Consider the following 16386-nt stretch of genomic DNA (forward strand, 5'->3'; position numbering starts at 1 on the left):
GTACAAGCTTGACCCACCCTGATGGCGCATATTGTATATTTGAAAACATTTTTTGATAAACCAAGCTGTCACAACCAAATAAATTTCAATTTCCCAGCCAATGTTACCTAAATAAAGCCCACCATATCAAGTTCCAAACCCACTCGTCTCCATTTATATGACATATACAAGAAATGCATACCGCACGCACCAGTCATCAACAAGCGACGACAACGACGACGACGATGTCATCAGTAAACAACGGAGTGCGATGTGGACATTTTAAAATGCACTCAAAGGAAAGTTCACGACCGGTGATGCAGCTTGACAGTAGGCCTAGCCGCTGCTGACCGTATGAGGTTGAAAAAAATGTTCACGTAATAGCCCTGCCAAGGTGAGGCATATTTTGTACAATTGGCGCGACATTTCGTAGAAATCCATCAAATTAGATTCTTGCTATGTTTAGAAGGGGGAGCCGACACAATTACCGTAAAACGCAGTATCTTTGATAATGCGGGTAGCTTTGATAGTAAAATATAATGATTCAATTTACTCTCTGCCTTTTTTTCGAATTAGAAACATTAGTTCAATATTGTAGCTGGGGCATTTCCCTTGATATCGCATATAGTTTTTATATAGTTTGTGTTACATGTTTGCCAAACATATTGAAAAACAATTTTCTTGCTTTTTGCCTGTTTGAAAAAAACACTGAAACCATCACTAATGAAATGTATTTCTGACAGAGCCATCACAAATTCAATGTTGTCTTATTATTGCTTATGGTGTTTCTGATTATTATACTAAATCAAAGTTCAATATTTCTTGAACTAAATTGATTGAGATTCACGCATGTTTGTCAACATTCATTGAGCATTATCAAAGTAACCCCAAATCAAAATACTGATGTTCGGTCACAAGACTAAAAAAATAATGCAAATGCAATAATTTTCGTTAAACATATTACTAACGATCGTAGAGTCGTAGAGTCATCCTCAGTACTTGTTTTAAAAAAATAAAATTTGAGTAAATATTTAGAATATACTTTAAAAAATCATCAATGTTACCCCATTTTACGGTATACATAATTCCAGCATGCCAGCTACTTTGGTTCTCAGCACGCAAAACAGGAAACCCGCGAGAAAAATTTCATAAATATTTATAAACTGGCATGTTTACGGTGCGCCGTGGTAGAATGCGCGAGGCTTCTATTTTTAAAAATGTATAGTGATAAGAATGAAGCGATCAAAACAGGGAATAGCGGATTGGACGGTAAAACGTTGGACGTGTTTTTGGCATTTACCGATGAGTGAGTTTCGAATTCAACTTCCAAATTTGATTCAACTTCGTTCCGGCAGGTGAAAATCCTTCGTCTAACCGCGCATCATAAAACTGACACCTACACAATGGACCGTTTGCGACGGAATTAAGCAACAAAACAATGTATCCACGATTAAAGACCTCGAACTTGAGAACTCCCAGCAAGAACATGTTGGCCGAAAGGCGGAAGCCGACACCATAACTAATTTGCAGCACAAAATAATTGAATGAAATAACTTCTACAACTCCGACGACAGGCAGTACTTTCCTTCAATGGTTTCCAGAAGGTCGAATGCCATACGGGTGCTGAAGCGCAAAATACTTGTGCTGCGATATTGAAAGCAAAAGTCGGATTTTTTTTTTGTTACTAAAATCAAACTGTCGTTCAAACGTGATGTGAATGTTATTTTTTCTTTCTTGACGAAGCGCCTACGCGATGAGTTACACTGGACTGTGAGCACTTTTTGGGCATTTTCATTCAACTTGACTTGTTCGCGGTCGTGGTCAACTCTGAGACTGCTTTGGGTGATTTTTTTTGCTAATGAGATGAGAAGTGGTTTTATTGGTCCCGGCAGATTTGATTTGTCATATGGATGAGACATGACATCATTGCTATTCATTGTTATACAGGTGTGTTTACTTAAGTCTGTCACGGTAGATAGCTCCAAAACAGAGAATTTGAGAGACACATAGTTTGTCAGGATCAGTAAACACTTGTCCTAACATCCAAATATAAATACCAATATGTTCCATTTTAACACTTTCCAATGTTGGTAACATATACCAATATGGGCATGGGAAATTCTATTCTAAGAGTCTAGAGATGATACTTAAAGAAGTTGAGTTGAGCAAAAGTTCTTCCGGAGATGGATAGACCTCGTGTATTGGCTTTCATTTTTGGATAGTTCAGGCATAACATTTGATAACGGCACAAAAGCATTTGTAAACAAACTTTCTAAGGCCCTTTACACGCGAACCTAAGTACGTCCACGCAAACCAACAACATCATCGGATAGGGGCAACTTTCACCTTTCCGAAAGTGGTATTGTTTGCGTGGGCGTACTTTGGTTCGCGTGTAAAGGGCCTTAGAAAGTTTGTTTACAAATGCTTTTGTGCCGTTATCAAATGTTATGCCTGAGTTGACTGTTTGTGTTCATCCTTTATCGGTGTCATATCCGCTTACGTGAAGCTTGATCTCGTCCGATTCAGAACATGAGACGCAATGTGTGCCCAATGGTTATTGATCCTTAAACGATTTGTGCTTCTGCTTACGGTCTTACCACGAATGCAGAAGCATCTAGATACGGTCAATAACTGGTGACGTTTGCGCTTAGTTAACGCTAGTAAGAGCAAAATGTTGACTATTAGCAGATTAGAACATTCCTGGTTGAGCATTCACTCGGCTGTCGACAAGAGCAGATCACTCTCAATGTGTGTCACGCGATCGTCTGTTTACTCGGCAGCAACCGTTTCGTGATGAATGTGTGAGTGCTGGCAACGTTTTGCGTCCATTGCTGCAATGGAAGTGCTCTGACCCCCGTTGGCGAATCTGTCATACAATGAAACCACTGGAAGCGGCTCCCGTTCTGGTGCAGGAGGCTTATTGGATAGCGGAAGATAACGTGTTTATTGTGTTATACCTTTTGACTATAGTTTTAAGATTTTCACTATACAAGAACAAGAATCCTCGGCTCTGTAAACACACTAAGATTATTTCACAGATTTCTGTAAAATTTTACCGAAATCTCAACAGCTGAACGTTCGGTAAACAGTTTTACAGTTTTCCTGTACTTTTTTACAGAGATCTGTAAAAAAATCACAGATACTTGTGAAAAAGTACAGGAAATCTGTGAAACTGTTTACCGAACGTTCAGCTGTTGAAATTTCGGTAAAAATTTACAGATTTCTGTAAAAATCTGTAAAATTTAAATGTTTATAAATTCGAGCACTTTTACCCATATTATTTAAAGTTCTCTAAAATCTAGCTCTTGTCTTGCACGTAGTAGTTTTAAATTTCATAGAAATTCTAGTCTTCACGATTAAAGTGTGTTTTTATTTGATTCTACATCAGAAGATATTGCAACTCTTGCTCTTACTTTGAATTATTATTATTTTTGATATTTCTTGCGTTTTGGCAAAATAAGTATTTAAACCGATTTTGGGTGAATAATCAATTATCAATTATGGGTGAATTCATTCAAGCAGCAAAATAGTCATAGGTGGATTCTAGAAGGCAACCGAACGAGCGTTTACTCTACCAAGAAGGTGACTCGGAACTCCCAAGTAACATTGCAAGTTTTATCGAGGTTTTATCGCATTCTACAAGTCTAAATCATGTTCTACAGAACCCTCATAAAACTCAAATTGTTACTTGGGCCGGCAGCAGCAGAACCATAGAGGTAACTCTAAGACTAGAGGTCCCTAAGAAACGTGCTCAACTTTTTGGCTCAGCTCTGGTACTCTCTTCGGGCCCAAGCTAATCGATGCACCCCTCGAAACATAGGAAAATCCACGAACGTCAAACTTTCATAGCGAATCAAAACAAACATTACTTACTTTAGGTAAATGTTGTTAAATTTGCAAGAAACATTTACTGCCGCTACTTACAACAGTCCCATGTAGATAGGAAATCTACAGAAAATGGAACTGTTATGCGAATAGCGGCAGTTTAACCGCGTAGAAGTTCTATTTTGAACGAATTGATTAGTTTTGAGCAGTTTATTAAAATAAATGATGACATAATATTTACCGTTTTTTCCGGTAAAAATAAAATCCCAACTATTTCCAGGTTTTCCAGATTTTCTTGATTAAGTTGCCACCCTGAAATTATATATCACTATCCATTTCGAGTAAGCTTATCTTCAGTGCACCACGTCTATTAAAGACTTGGGTATGACGGTAGATAACATATCTATGTTTCTGTTGACACGTGTCTACTTTCACCGCCAAGACCTTGGGTATTAGGTTTTATCCGACGTAACGTCGTAGACATCCGATATGTGTATGTGTTGAGTCAGGCCTACTTTCGTTGACTGCGACCCACTTTTAAAAATGCTAACTCGCGACCCACCAATTCTGAATATAGATGTTGTAAGGCCAAAATGATCACAACAGGGTGGCCAGTGAGTTTTCAATTAAAAAATCCCGATTTTTTCTCGGCTTTCCCGGTACAAATCTAAATAAATCCCCGTTTTTTTTATATATTCGGTAAAAAATGAAAGTGCGACTGCGCTTAAATTTATAAAGTTATTTGTGGTTAAAACATCTTCAGAATCAAGACTTCTTCTTCTTCTTGTTGTTCGCATTTCAAGCTTATTGCAATTATACTCTATGCCCAGGGAAGTTGAGCAAATTTCCAACTCGAAAGATTCCCTCGACCGGACCGGGAATCGAACCCACCTCCTCCGGCTTGGTAATACCGTGCCTTTACTGACTAGGCTATGAGGCCCCAGTATCTAAACTACAGGAATCATTTTTAAAGTTTAACGTTGTAAAGTCACCCCACAATTAAGGGTCAGCTAATAATACTTGAATAAGAATCAGCCCAGTGTGTGGAGTGATTATAAGAAAGCGAATACATCATATCGACAAGACTGGCAACTTTGCCAGAATCCAAGAGATAAATACAGTAGCGCTGCGCTTTGAGCTAAGAGCTACGTAAACCTCTCTTCTAAGGTTAGATTCTATGGATTCGTTCGTAGAATTTACCCCATTGGGGGCTGTAAATAACGCAATGCTGCCTGTCTTATACCGGGCGTATGAGAAAAAAGAAGAGAAGACTGGCGGTCTTCTTGATATGTTGTCTTTGATAGAAGATACAAAAAGTAGATGAGTCATTTTTAGGATCACTAGACCGAACGCAATCGGACTGAATGGGAGAATTGATTGGAAGGATCAATTGCAAAATTTCGCTAAAAATAGGTGGAGAATTGTGCACCCCATTTTCTTTTGCTTTTTTTTCAGAACTTTTAGAATAAAGCCCCTCTTTTAGCACCTTTTCTATTAGAGGAGCTAAGAAAGAAGGAATATTTAGAAGACCTACACCCGGAACTATGGACACTAGCGCCGGTCAAGTTTGTGTGGCGGATCACATCCCCTTACTACCCACTGCCCATTCTAGTTGTATTGATTAGCATTAGAATTAGCATTAGCATCGATCAAGTTGCACAATATCGTAGGTGCTACGAAATCAAAACTATTAAGAGCAAGGCGGATATCTATTACTGGACAGATAGTAAATAGGTAATAATTACTATCTCCCAGATAAAGACATATCCCTCTCCAACAGTTGAGGATTGTCCTGGCCACGTCCTTGCAACTGGTAGGGAACGGTTGCATTGATTCCTCCAAAAACTGTATCATATTTGAAAGAATTTGTTTATGATTTGTGGGAGAACATTAAAGATAGTATCGGAAAAAATTTAATTTGAGGGGGTTAGAAGGAAAGAAGTGTTAGTGACTTTGATCGATTCTCGTCATCAATTTTCTCTTTTGATAGCCACAGCTTTATAAACAGATTTTGCACTATTTCTGCCACATAGTTTGATAAAGGAGGTTTTCATCTAGCATCCAGAATGGCACACGAATCAAGGGATGTGTTTGCAGCTGAATTATTAACGAAAGAGAAAGTCGATGAAGGAAATCGATCAAAGTCACTTACACCCCTTTCCTTCTAACCCCATAATTTTATTGTCAAAAATTCATGCATTGCTCAATTTTGCCCATTTAGCCTGAGACTAAGATTGATTGTACAAACTATGCAGAACTACTTTGTCCAAGACAGCAAATCGAGTCGACTTCTGTGCAAAAAGTTATCAATCTTTTACGTTTGTATAAGTAAAACCCATGTACTCTTAAAAATTTCTGCGAAAAATTATATTGATGTCTTCAGAGCAATAATCCTCGACATAGGGGAAATGGCTCTAATGTTGGCCTATGAATCTAAGATTGGGTCAATCGCTAAAAGTCAACTATTTATGAATTTTATCTAGATGAACGCGTTGGGACGATACTTATGGATATTTTTGGTCGCTATTAAAAATTTAGTCGATTGCTATATTTATGTATGGGCCCAACTAAGGGGCAATCATGCCTGCATTACATCCATTTCCGCTATTTGTCTACTTTTTTTGATAAAAGTGTTTTGGAGAAATTTCAACAAACATTTCAAGCGATTTATTATAGAAGGGAAATTATAGAAAAAAAAACATACTTTCTATATAGTTTTATCTTCTTTAGACCAAAAACTAGGCTGGGGTTTTTTTGCTGGGGGCTTGCTGGCAGCTTGAATTTGACTAATTACCTTCAGCATTTACAGAAAGACTAGCAGGAGACAATATTGGTTTAACCATAATGTGTGCAGTTTATGACTCTCTTGTACATTTTTCCTGGATGCTATATCGCAAAATAGTTCTGAAAGTAGAGTGGATAACGGCTAAGCAAGGGGTTTTGACGTAGGTCTACGTCTTTAATTTCCATACTGGGGGTCACATTGAAAAATCAAAATTCAGACATGTACCGAAAAATCCCAAACACGGACGTAACGATAGAGCGCAAATCGAACACACGACACATTGCCCATGCTCAGATGAGCGAGCTCACCGCTCGGTTGACCGCTCACAATTTCACCAATGAATGGAAGGGAGGAGAAAAGCAGCGGTTATAAAAACGATTGCCAATTTTTTTTTTGTCATTTACTTTCGAGCAACGAACAGATCGGGCATGACGTAAGAGTGGAACAGCACGCATCGCACCAATACGAAGACGACGACGAATGCACCCACATCGACCGGAGGAAAGGCTTCCCGCAATAGGCAGCATTACTGGGTCGCAGTCATCCTGTAGGCACTGGTGTGAAAGAGTTAAGTAGTGCTAGTTGTTCTTTCATAACAATCCAATTCAATGCTGGTCGGAGCACGTCTTGGTCTGGTGTGAATGCTGCCATATACTTGCAACTAGGAACGCTCTGACGAAAAATACTCCAAAAAGGAGAGACCTAATTAGCTATTCTGCAAATGTGAACAGACTGTAATTCAGTGAACGTGATCAGTTGCAATTCCATTAGCTGTGATGCCAGTCGTCACAACTTAATTTGAAAGACCCAGGAAGTGTACGTGGACATCGGAATGAGAAGCAATACCAGCGGCACCTGTGTAATGATGCTGCCAGGAAAGCCAACTGAGCACGCTGTCTCTGAAGATACCTAAGTACACCAGTTTGTTCGCTTCGACCCAAAATGGCAGTTTCATTTGCGACGGATATGGCCACAACAAATTTGGTAGGACCCTGAAGGACGCGGACATCGGAGGCTCTCTGCGTAGCTTCACTATCTTTTGGACGTTCCACTGCAGTCGTTCCGTTAGGCTGACTACAACATTGATCACCTGAAAAAATTTCAACCGCTGTTCAATGGTGTAAGCAGGTCAACCCGAAAGTACCAGCATGTCAATCTCTTGGATCTCAAATGGCCTTCTTCAGGGCCACTATATTTCTACGCTATAGAATTTCTTTTAAGATCTCTAGATGGTGGGTAAAACAGGTTCACAAAATTGAAATATTTTTGAACCATGGAGAGAAATAACAGCAAAGAATCATCAATCAGTGCCAATAGCAGTGTTCGGAAAATCACTATCAACTTTGGATCATTGAGTAAACTTGCGTAAATCATCCAGCTCTAAACCTTCCCGCAGACGTCAATTGGTAGCACGTTTATGCATTTCGTGTTAGTTCTCCATTCAAATACAGAAGGAGTTAAGATAATAGATTTTAGAATAATTAAAAAAAATAAGAGCAAACACGTTTGTTCCGATCACTCGCGGCCTTTGCGCTACATTTTTTAGATGTACAGTATTCATAACCTATTTCTCTTACTTTCGGCTTATACTTACTGATACAGGTAAGTAGTAATATCACAATTGAGAATTTTGTCACAAACTTTCAAAATTACAGGTATCAATAATCAATATTTGTTCATCAGCTACATGGTAGCCGGGGAGGGGGCGACCCTGGCGTAGTGGTTAGCATCCATACCTCTCACGCCAAAGTCACGAGTTCAAATCTCACCCCGGACAAGTCACGAATGACCCAAGAGCGTTAAAGTGACTATAATAAAAAAACAAAAAAAAAACATGGTAGCCGTCCCAAACGATCAAAAGGACACCAGATAAAAAAAACAAATAACGGGCCCTCTCAGGGCCACCATTCGAAAAACAACCGGCCCTTTTCAGGGCCACCAATTCAAAAACGGAAGGAGTTAAGTTAATAGATTATTGATCAATTAAAAGAACTAAATGCTCAACATATTTCAAGCTGAACATTGCATTAGGTCCTAAGTAACATTGACAGATTCTCTTCGTCGACTTTATCTTTGCATCCCCAAGGCCGTGTAAAGATATTCCCACTTATTTTCAGCTCACAGATCGATAAAAGAAGCTTTTATGTAGCATTTAATACGTCAACCAGATCAAGAAACGGTTATGTGCTCAAGTTATAAACGAAAGAGAAAGTCGATGAAGAGAATCGATCAATGTTACTTAGGACCTAATGTAATGTTTGGCTTGATTTGTTCCGTCCAATAGCGGTCCTACGTAAAGCTTCCGTTCGTGCCTCTAGACACAGACCCTTCTACTTTTTTCTAAAGAAAATTAATCAGAAATCTATTCAAAATATGCTCTATGATGTGAAGCAATTGCTCATTACAGCTAAAATGCTAGTTTTCGTAATTATGAAACTATGGGATACTATAATGATATTTTTTATTTGTAAGAAGCAAGACGAGGTGGTAAAGTTTGTGTATGACATAAAAATTTTGACAATTTTGCTTTCAGAAGGTCACAATTAGCGATTTTATGATCGCTGATTGCTCGCTCATCGCGTTGATCATCGTTACAGCTAATCGCTATTGTGACCCTCTGAAAGCTAAATTGACAGGTTTTATGTGTCATACACACACTTTACCTACTTTTCATGCATCTTGTAAATAAGAATTATCATTGAAATATCTCATAGCTTCATAAATCCGAAAAATACCATTTTAGTTGTAATGAGCATTTGCAAGCTTGCTGCAAAAAATTAGCGTTGTAAGCTATTGTTTACCCCATGCTTTGAATAGGGTGTATGGGGGGCCGAAGCCGTTTTTCAACCTACTTTCAGAACTATTTTCTCCAGCTAGCCCTACTATAAATGCTGAAGGCAATTAGTCCAATGCAATCTGCCAGCAAAAAAATACTTCGCAAGCTGCCAAAATAAATAACAGATAACCAAAATTCACCATGCTCCATACCCACACTCACCTGAAAAGTCCGTCGAATCGGCATCTACATCGAGTGAACAACTACCAATAGAATCTACACTTCTATCCATATTCCGCACGAGGACTCCGGATAGAAGCCTGCCCCCCTTGTACTCCGTCGTCCGCGGTCTACCGGATGCGCTGCTGATCTGATCTGCTCGTTGTGGTGCACTGCAACTTTGTTTCCACTAGGATTTGGCACTGATTCAAGACAATCTATCTAGGCAGGGCCCTAAAAGCACTCACCACCACACACACCGGAAAATCTCGTCTTCAAGAATACGATCCGAAATTTATCGCCCCACTTTGCTCAATGCAAATAGACGGGAAGCACCATTCTCGATTGGACTAATGAAAAATTCAAATCACGTTCAACACACTCTTCGCACTTGAATCACTTCAAATCGCGCCACTAATCAATTTTTTTGCACACTTCATTCGATCCAATTTTCACTCTAAACTAGTTGGTACTCCAACATAAGCAAAACTGCTGGTGCTACACTTTCAAAACACTCTCAAAACATAAATAATAAATAATGCAGAGAAATCCCACAAGCACTGTATTTTGACAACTCGCCAACTTTGTTCTTTCTTCTTTTTTTTCGCACTTCCAATTCCATACATCCGATTTCGGTCCAAGTACACTAGGAATCCAGACCTCCAGCAATCCTCCTACTTCTGCGGATGGATTTCGAGCACTGCTTCTACTGTCGGCGTTGCTGCCGTTGACTGCCAGTCACACATTGTCTATAATTGAACATTCTCAGTTTAGAGCTCTGCTGATGCTGTTGCTGCTTGTAGCGTTACCTACAGACTGCTGAGTGCAAGCTATCCGCCCTCCGGCTTGGGGCGACACGAATCAGCAGACGAACTTGGTGGATTAGTGCACGGTGCAGCAATCCCTCTTCTGCTGCCTGCCTTCCGCCGGCCGTTGTCTATGCTCGCTGGAAATGGGAAAAGAAATAAAAACACATAAATGAAACATCTCGTGATCATTAGTGCTTGCGGTTGGCGTAGTAACGTTTCGGTGAATCTGTCGAAACCGACTTGAACTGTAGGGGGAGGATTCTTATTCAGTTCGTTGGGACTGTGATCATTAAGATTGGACTAAGTTGGAATTACTATCAAGTCTTTCGACTCTTTTCCACTGGTTTCTGTTGAAAAGTGAAGCTGAATAGAAGTCCCGCAGTTGCAGAACTTCGATTATTATGGTTTGAACTGAGATTATGGAATTGAAACAATTATACACTCAATTCTGTTTTTACGCGATTTTAATTCGTCTCTAGTTTTGATCGTGTGATCTGAATTTTGAACCAAATCGCATGCAAATTGTCTCGAAATAGCAGAAAAAATCAATCAAATCAGTTTGTATTGAAAATGTTGTACCTATCCTGGATGAGGGCAAAATCGTTTTCATTCTTCCTGGCATTTAAAGTGGGGTCCTCAAAATCAAAAAAATGTAAAGCGATCGATTATAAAGTACATCACACTAGAAACGATCGTCCTGAGTCTCGATGTGGTTGAAGATCTTTTAGAATGGGAAATTATCTCGTCCATCTTGGAAATTACCATAATTGATCACATTTTAGCTTCAAAATTCAAGATGACATTAAAAAATTCTACATCCCAAATCGAAGTCCTGTGTGTTTCCAATTTATTGATTTTACAGCATTCATGGTCTCTATTCAAATTGTTCCGTTTTTGACAACACGTTTCTCGTTTATCTCTAGTCCAAAACGAAAACTTGAGTAGGTTGAGCAAATTTCTATGATAGTCAAATGAACTTCCTCAACATACCAAAGAACTCCGAGCGTAAGACTAGAGAACCAGATTCAGAGATAATCAGGTAAAAGTATGGAACAATTCCACTAAATTTTCATTACAAGCCCGAAGAATTCCCAAGGAAAGCCTAGCAAACTTCATAAGCTCTAGTGGGCCTGGGTTCAATACCAGCCAAGACCGTTGGTACCAGCCCATGTTTTGATCAAGGTTGCAAATACTCATTTCAGCTAAAATAATGTTTTTCGGAATAATAAAACCAAAACATGGTATGATGGCATGTTTTACTTGTAACTTAAAAGAAGAGGTTACAAAGTATGCGTTTGAAACATAAAACCTGTAAATTTTACTTTCTATGAGTCACAATCAGCGATTTGCTGATCGCTGAGTGAGTGAGTGAGTGAGTTAGCGAGTGTGTGAAAAATCGCTGATTGAGACTCTCATGAAGTGAAATAAACAGATTTAATATGTCAAACACATTCTTTGCAGCCTCTTCTTGTATCCTACCAATTCAAAATATGATCATGGCATCTAATTATTTCATAATTAAAAAAAAAACATTGTTTTAGCTGAAATGAGATTTTGCAACCTTGGTTTTGATGGGTTCGATATGTAGATGCCATTTCTGGAGTCACCTCACTGGTGTCAGTGATTGGCACATACGTGTGTAACATAGAACATCAAAAACTTTACGAGCATAACAACAAGTTCTGAAGAAAGTGGACACAAGTAGCGGGACTCTTGAAACTCCGACGACTTGAGGACTCAGATGAATAGATGCAATATTTAGGCCATTGGTCCCAAGTTTTGGCTTTCGGAAATATCTAAACTTAAGGTTATCTAGAAATATCTAGAAAACTTAGATCAAGAAATTCAAATGATTCCGTGATTAAGCCCCAGGGCCCTCTTTACTACCTTTGGGGGCCCTGGTCTATTTTTCATGGTTCACGATCTTCATGAGCATAATATGAAGATCTCATAATATGAGCAAGTCCAACTTCTAACACTATTTTTAAAAGGTCGAAGAAAGCATTTTTTTTCGAATACACATGAAAAAGTGAAGCTGACTCGAAATAATTCCCCCTCATATTTAGTAATAATTGAAAAAAATATATAACCTACCTTATTACAATAAACTCAACATAACGTTCCAGATCTCGTAGAGTTCAAAATCGAGCCACGTAATTTTAGCAGTTCACACTTGAATTTTGGCGTTTCAAATGCTGGTTTCAATAACATGGTGAAATATCACGCGCTGATATTGCCGCTAAAGGCTATTATCCCGAGTGATTTTTTCATTACATGCAGTTCGTCGGTCGGTCGGTGAAGCAAATTAAATTTGATGATACGTACGTTTTTTGACTGCCAAAATGGAAGTGCGAGACCATCATTGAGAGAAATTTACATTTTCTTCAAGGTGCTGGATGCGAATGCTGCTGAGATGGAAGCAAGCTATCGGATATCGAAAGAGAATGCCCTTTTCAGCAAGTTTAATTGTCCGAGTTCCAATATTTTCTAAGGCATATTTTAAGGAACTTTTAGCGCTTTTTATTAGAATTTAGCTATAATATTAGGACATCCAAATTATTCTGAAGTTTAGACCTCTATTTTTAAAATATCAACAGAGACTCAAAAGAGATGTTAAGCAAAGATATGTTTTCAAAAATCCTTGATGAAATCAACAACAGCAAATGCCCCGTAACGCGGGTAGATCACCTTTTCGTGGTACGTTACGGGATGTAAGATCTACCAGCGATTCCTAGTCTTGACTACTTCAAAGTAGGGGAGCAGGATCTTTCAGTAATCAAAGGAACACATCTTAGTCCTTGTTACTTTTCATGCCTTGTTGATAGTGATGAAACTTTTCTTTGTTCACCGAAAATGATCTTGAAACAAGGAATAAATGAGTTCACCTATGTGATTCCTAATCTTCTATTCGTTGTTCCATAGTTTGAAGTGGTTAAGACTAGGGTTTTGATGCATGGTCATTATCGGTGTCATTCCTTAATTTTGTTGCAAAGGAATTCAATTTTGACTGACAAAGGGGCACGCCTTTGGAGGGTGTTTCAACATTCCGAAGGGTATACATAGCGGGACCTTTCAATTAGAATCGATTCCTTGCGATGAAGGCAAGGATGACAACTGTATCTAAACCGAATACTTCATCATTTCTCAATAGTGATGGAGTAATACGACATGCACTAAACTAAGGACATATCCCTTGATCCCTACAATAGATCAAATTACTGGTCGCAGTGGTGTTAGGTTCCAAACAGAGGGAAAAAACTACAGCAAATATGTGGCACAATTAGATCTTCAAACCATCCCGAAGAATTGATCTTTAAGTTCTACATGCTAAATAAAGTGTTTCTCGATATGTCGACAATATGTACGACTCCAGAGAGCTTTGTAAGAGCTCATTACATCAGGGCAGGTATATATTTGTGATAACAAAATATCTAAGATTCCCCAAATCATCCTGGAGTTCAGATCTTGATGTTCTAGAAACTTAAAGATACATTACCTGGCTAAATGTTGGCATCCGTAGAGCCCAGTTGTAGGATATATAGTTGAAATGACAAAATGATGGTTTATGTTTTTTCGTGTTGCTCTAAAATGGTTCAGAATTACCATGAAATTATCCTTAAAGTGAAAGGGGATGTAATTAATTTTCAAAAGCACAAAACCAGAATTACGTTCATGAAAATTTTCATTGACAGAATTTTGGTTTTAAACCAAAAAAATGCTTGTGAATTTCCATTAACTTAATGACGTCCGCTTCCCTCTTAAACTTACCAGTAAATTCCCTAGCTACTCTCCTCATAATTACTTTGGAATTTTCTTTAGAATTCCTAATTCACCTAAGAATTACCTTGAAATCTTCCGAAAATTCCATTGCAACTACATGTTTCAATTATTAAATCCCTTTGAATTTCTTCTCAATTAAATTAAATCTAAAAACACTTCTCCACAATTGTATGGGATTATTATCAGAAATCCCTTGAAATTACCGTTTGCATTTTCCTGAAACATTCCTAAGAATTTAATTTAATTTAATTATGCTTAATTTTTTTGAACTAGGGGAAATGGCCTATGGATCTAAGATTGGGCCCATCACTAAAAATTAGCTATTTATCAATTGTATCTAGATGAACGCGTCATTGGGACGGTACTAATGTATATTTTTGGTTGCTATTAAAAATTTAGTCGATTGCTGAATTTATGTATGGGCCCAAATTAGGGACACTTAGGCCGACATTACATACATTTTCCCTATCTTTAGAAATCCCTTGCAGTTCCTTTCTGAATCTTCGTATGTTAATAAATCTCTTTTAATACTCCTTAAAATTCATCTGATATCTTCTACACGATTCAAATACAAGTCTCTTCAGAATAACTTAGGAATTAATCATATCGTCCGGCCATTTTCTACAGAGATGGCGCTGTTCAGCTGGTAGGAAGTGATAAAAATCCCCATATAGAATTTGAGAGAAGTGGGAATAATTCGCTTTCGGTGCATATTCAGGTCAAAAAAATGAACGACAGCCTAAGGAAATTAGTCAGGAACTTTGTCGTTCAGTTTTTTCCCGGAAATTATTGTTAAACAAGCTACAATTAAATAAAAATGATTTTTCCCCATACAGTTTTACCTGCTTTACTACCAGTCCCTAGAGAGCCAAAAAATCAAATTTGAGATAGAAAATTCTCTCTCACGAGCTCAATCTCTGAACATGCCATGTATTTTGATGACACTCGATTTGTGATTTCCCTTTCACAGATTACAAAATAGAGTACCTGTCACTACAAAACATGTCTGGTACCTCTATTTATGCAGATAGCTTAACATTTTTGAAGTCAATCCTTTTTTCATATTCTGCACAAAATATACTTTCTGCCCCGCCCAATACATAAAAATTGGCGGGGAATTCTCTGAGGGGTGAGATATTTTGTGTGCAGAATGTGTAAAAAGGGAGGGACTTCGGATGTTAATCTAAATGCATATATAGAGGTATCAGACATGTTTTGTACTGTGCTGTCCTCTGTGAACAATTATAGGAAAACAAATTATGTGTAGTTTCCGATAGAAGTCACCGCAAACAACAGCAGTGACATCTGATGGAAAATTAATGCAGAAGCTTGACAAAATTATTAATTCAATTCAGAACTTCCTTTCCTCTCCTCCTTGGAATTCACCTCAGAATTTCTTTGAACTATATCTCAAAATGGACTTGGAATTATGGACAGTTCCTTTAAAAAAAATTTCATTGATTGTTTAGGTATCGTCTACAGCGTTTTTTTTTAAATAAATTAACACTTTAAATCTTTTAAATTTACCCAGGTATTCTCAGAAGTTAGATCCCTGAAAGTTCTTTAAAGCTCTAAAGCCTAGAAAAAAATTCAGGAGGGATATCTGAGATCTTTTTTTTTTTAAGATCCCATATTTTGAATATTCTCTCAGTGCCAGATTGATTTGTTCAAAAATAGTCAAAGGCTCTAAACATATGTCGAAACCCATCTTGGAAATGTTCTTAAATCCCAAGTTGACTGAATACTTTTGTTTCTTGCTGAATATGAACAACCGCGAAATTTTTAAGATAAGCAGCGGGAAAACCCGGGAATTTCAAAATGACAACTCACTGGCAACCCTGGGTATTTTTTAAATGTAGATCTGCTTTTTGTAAATCACAGGTCTTTGATGTTTTGGGTAGCATTTCTCAATATTATTCAATGCAAAACTCAACCCACACACTTAGAAATACCTAATCTTACACGTGACGGAATCCATCTTTGACATAAAGGAGGAGACGTAAACAAACATATCATGTAAAATTAAGCGCTCCGAGACTGAAAAGTTCGAAAATATGTTTGATTGAACTAAATTTCGCGTCTTACATGACTCAATTTTATGTCAAAATTGACGCTCGTATATGTCAGTCTCAGAGCACCTAAATTTACATCAATTTTTCTAAGTGTGCATCTTCCTAGGACGCTCAATTCAAAAGATAGAATGGAGTGTCTTC

At 38.0% G+C, this 16386-nt stretch overlaps 1 protein-coding gene across 1 annotated transcript in view; it reads right to left on the reverse strand.

Moving 5' to 3' along the window:
- Nucleotides 1-16386, reverse strand: part of vlc (vulcan) — a 140654-nt gene that overhangs the window by 48070 nt on the left and 76198 nt on the right. The window contains exon 3 of the mRNA XM_065235375.1: nucleotides 9588-10530. Within this exon, the coding sequence (XP_065091447.1) occupies nucleotides 9588-9657 (70 nt within the window). The 5' untranslated portion in view covers nucleotides 9658-10530. The remainder of the gene's footprint in view (nucleotides 1-9587; nucleotides 10531-16386) is intronic.

Source organism: Ochlerotatus camptorhynchus, unplaced genomic scaffold (genome assembly GCF_037179485.1).
Source record: "Ochlerotatus camptorhynchus isolate MF236.1 unplaced genomic scaffold, CSIRO-AGI_Acam_v1.1 ptg000475l, whole genome shotgun sequence".
Lineage (NCBI taxonomy): Eukaryota > Metazoa > Arthropoda > Insecta > Diptera > Culicidae > Ochlerotatus > Ochlerotatus camptorhynchus.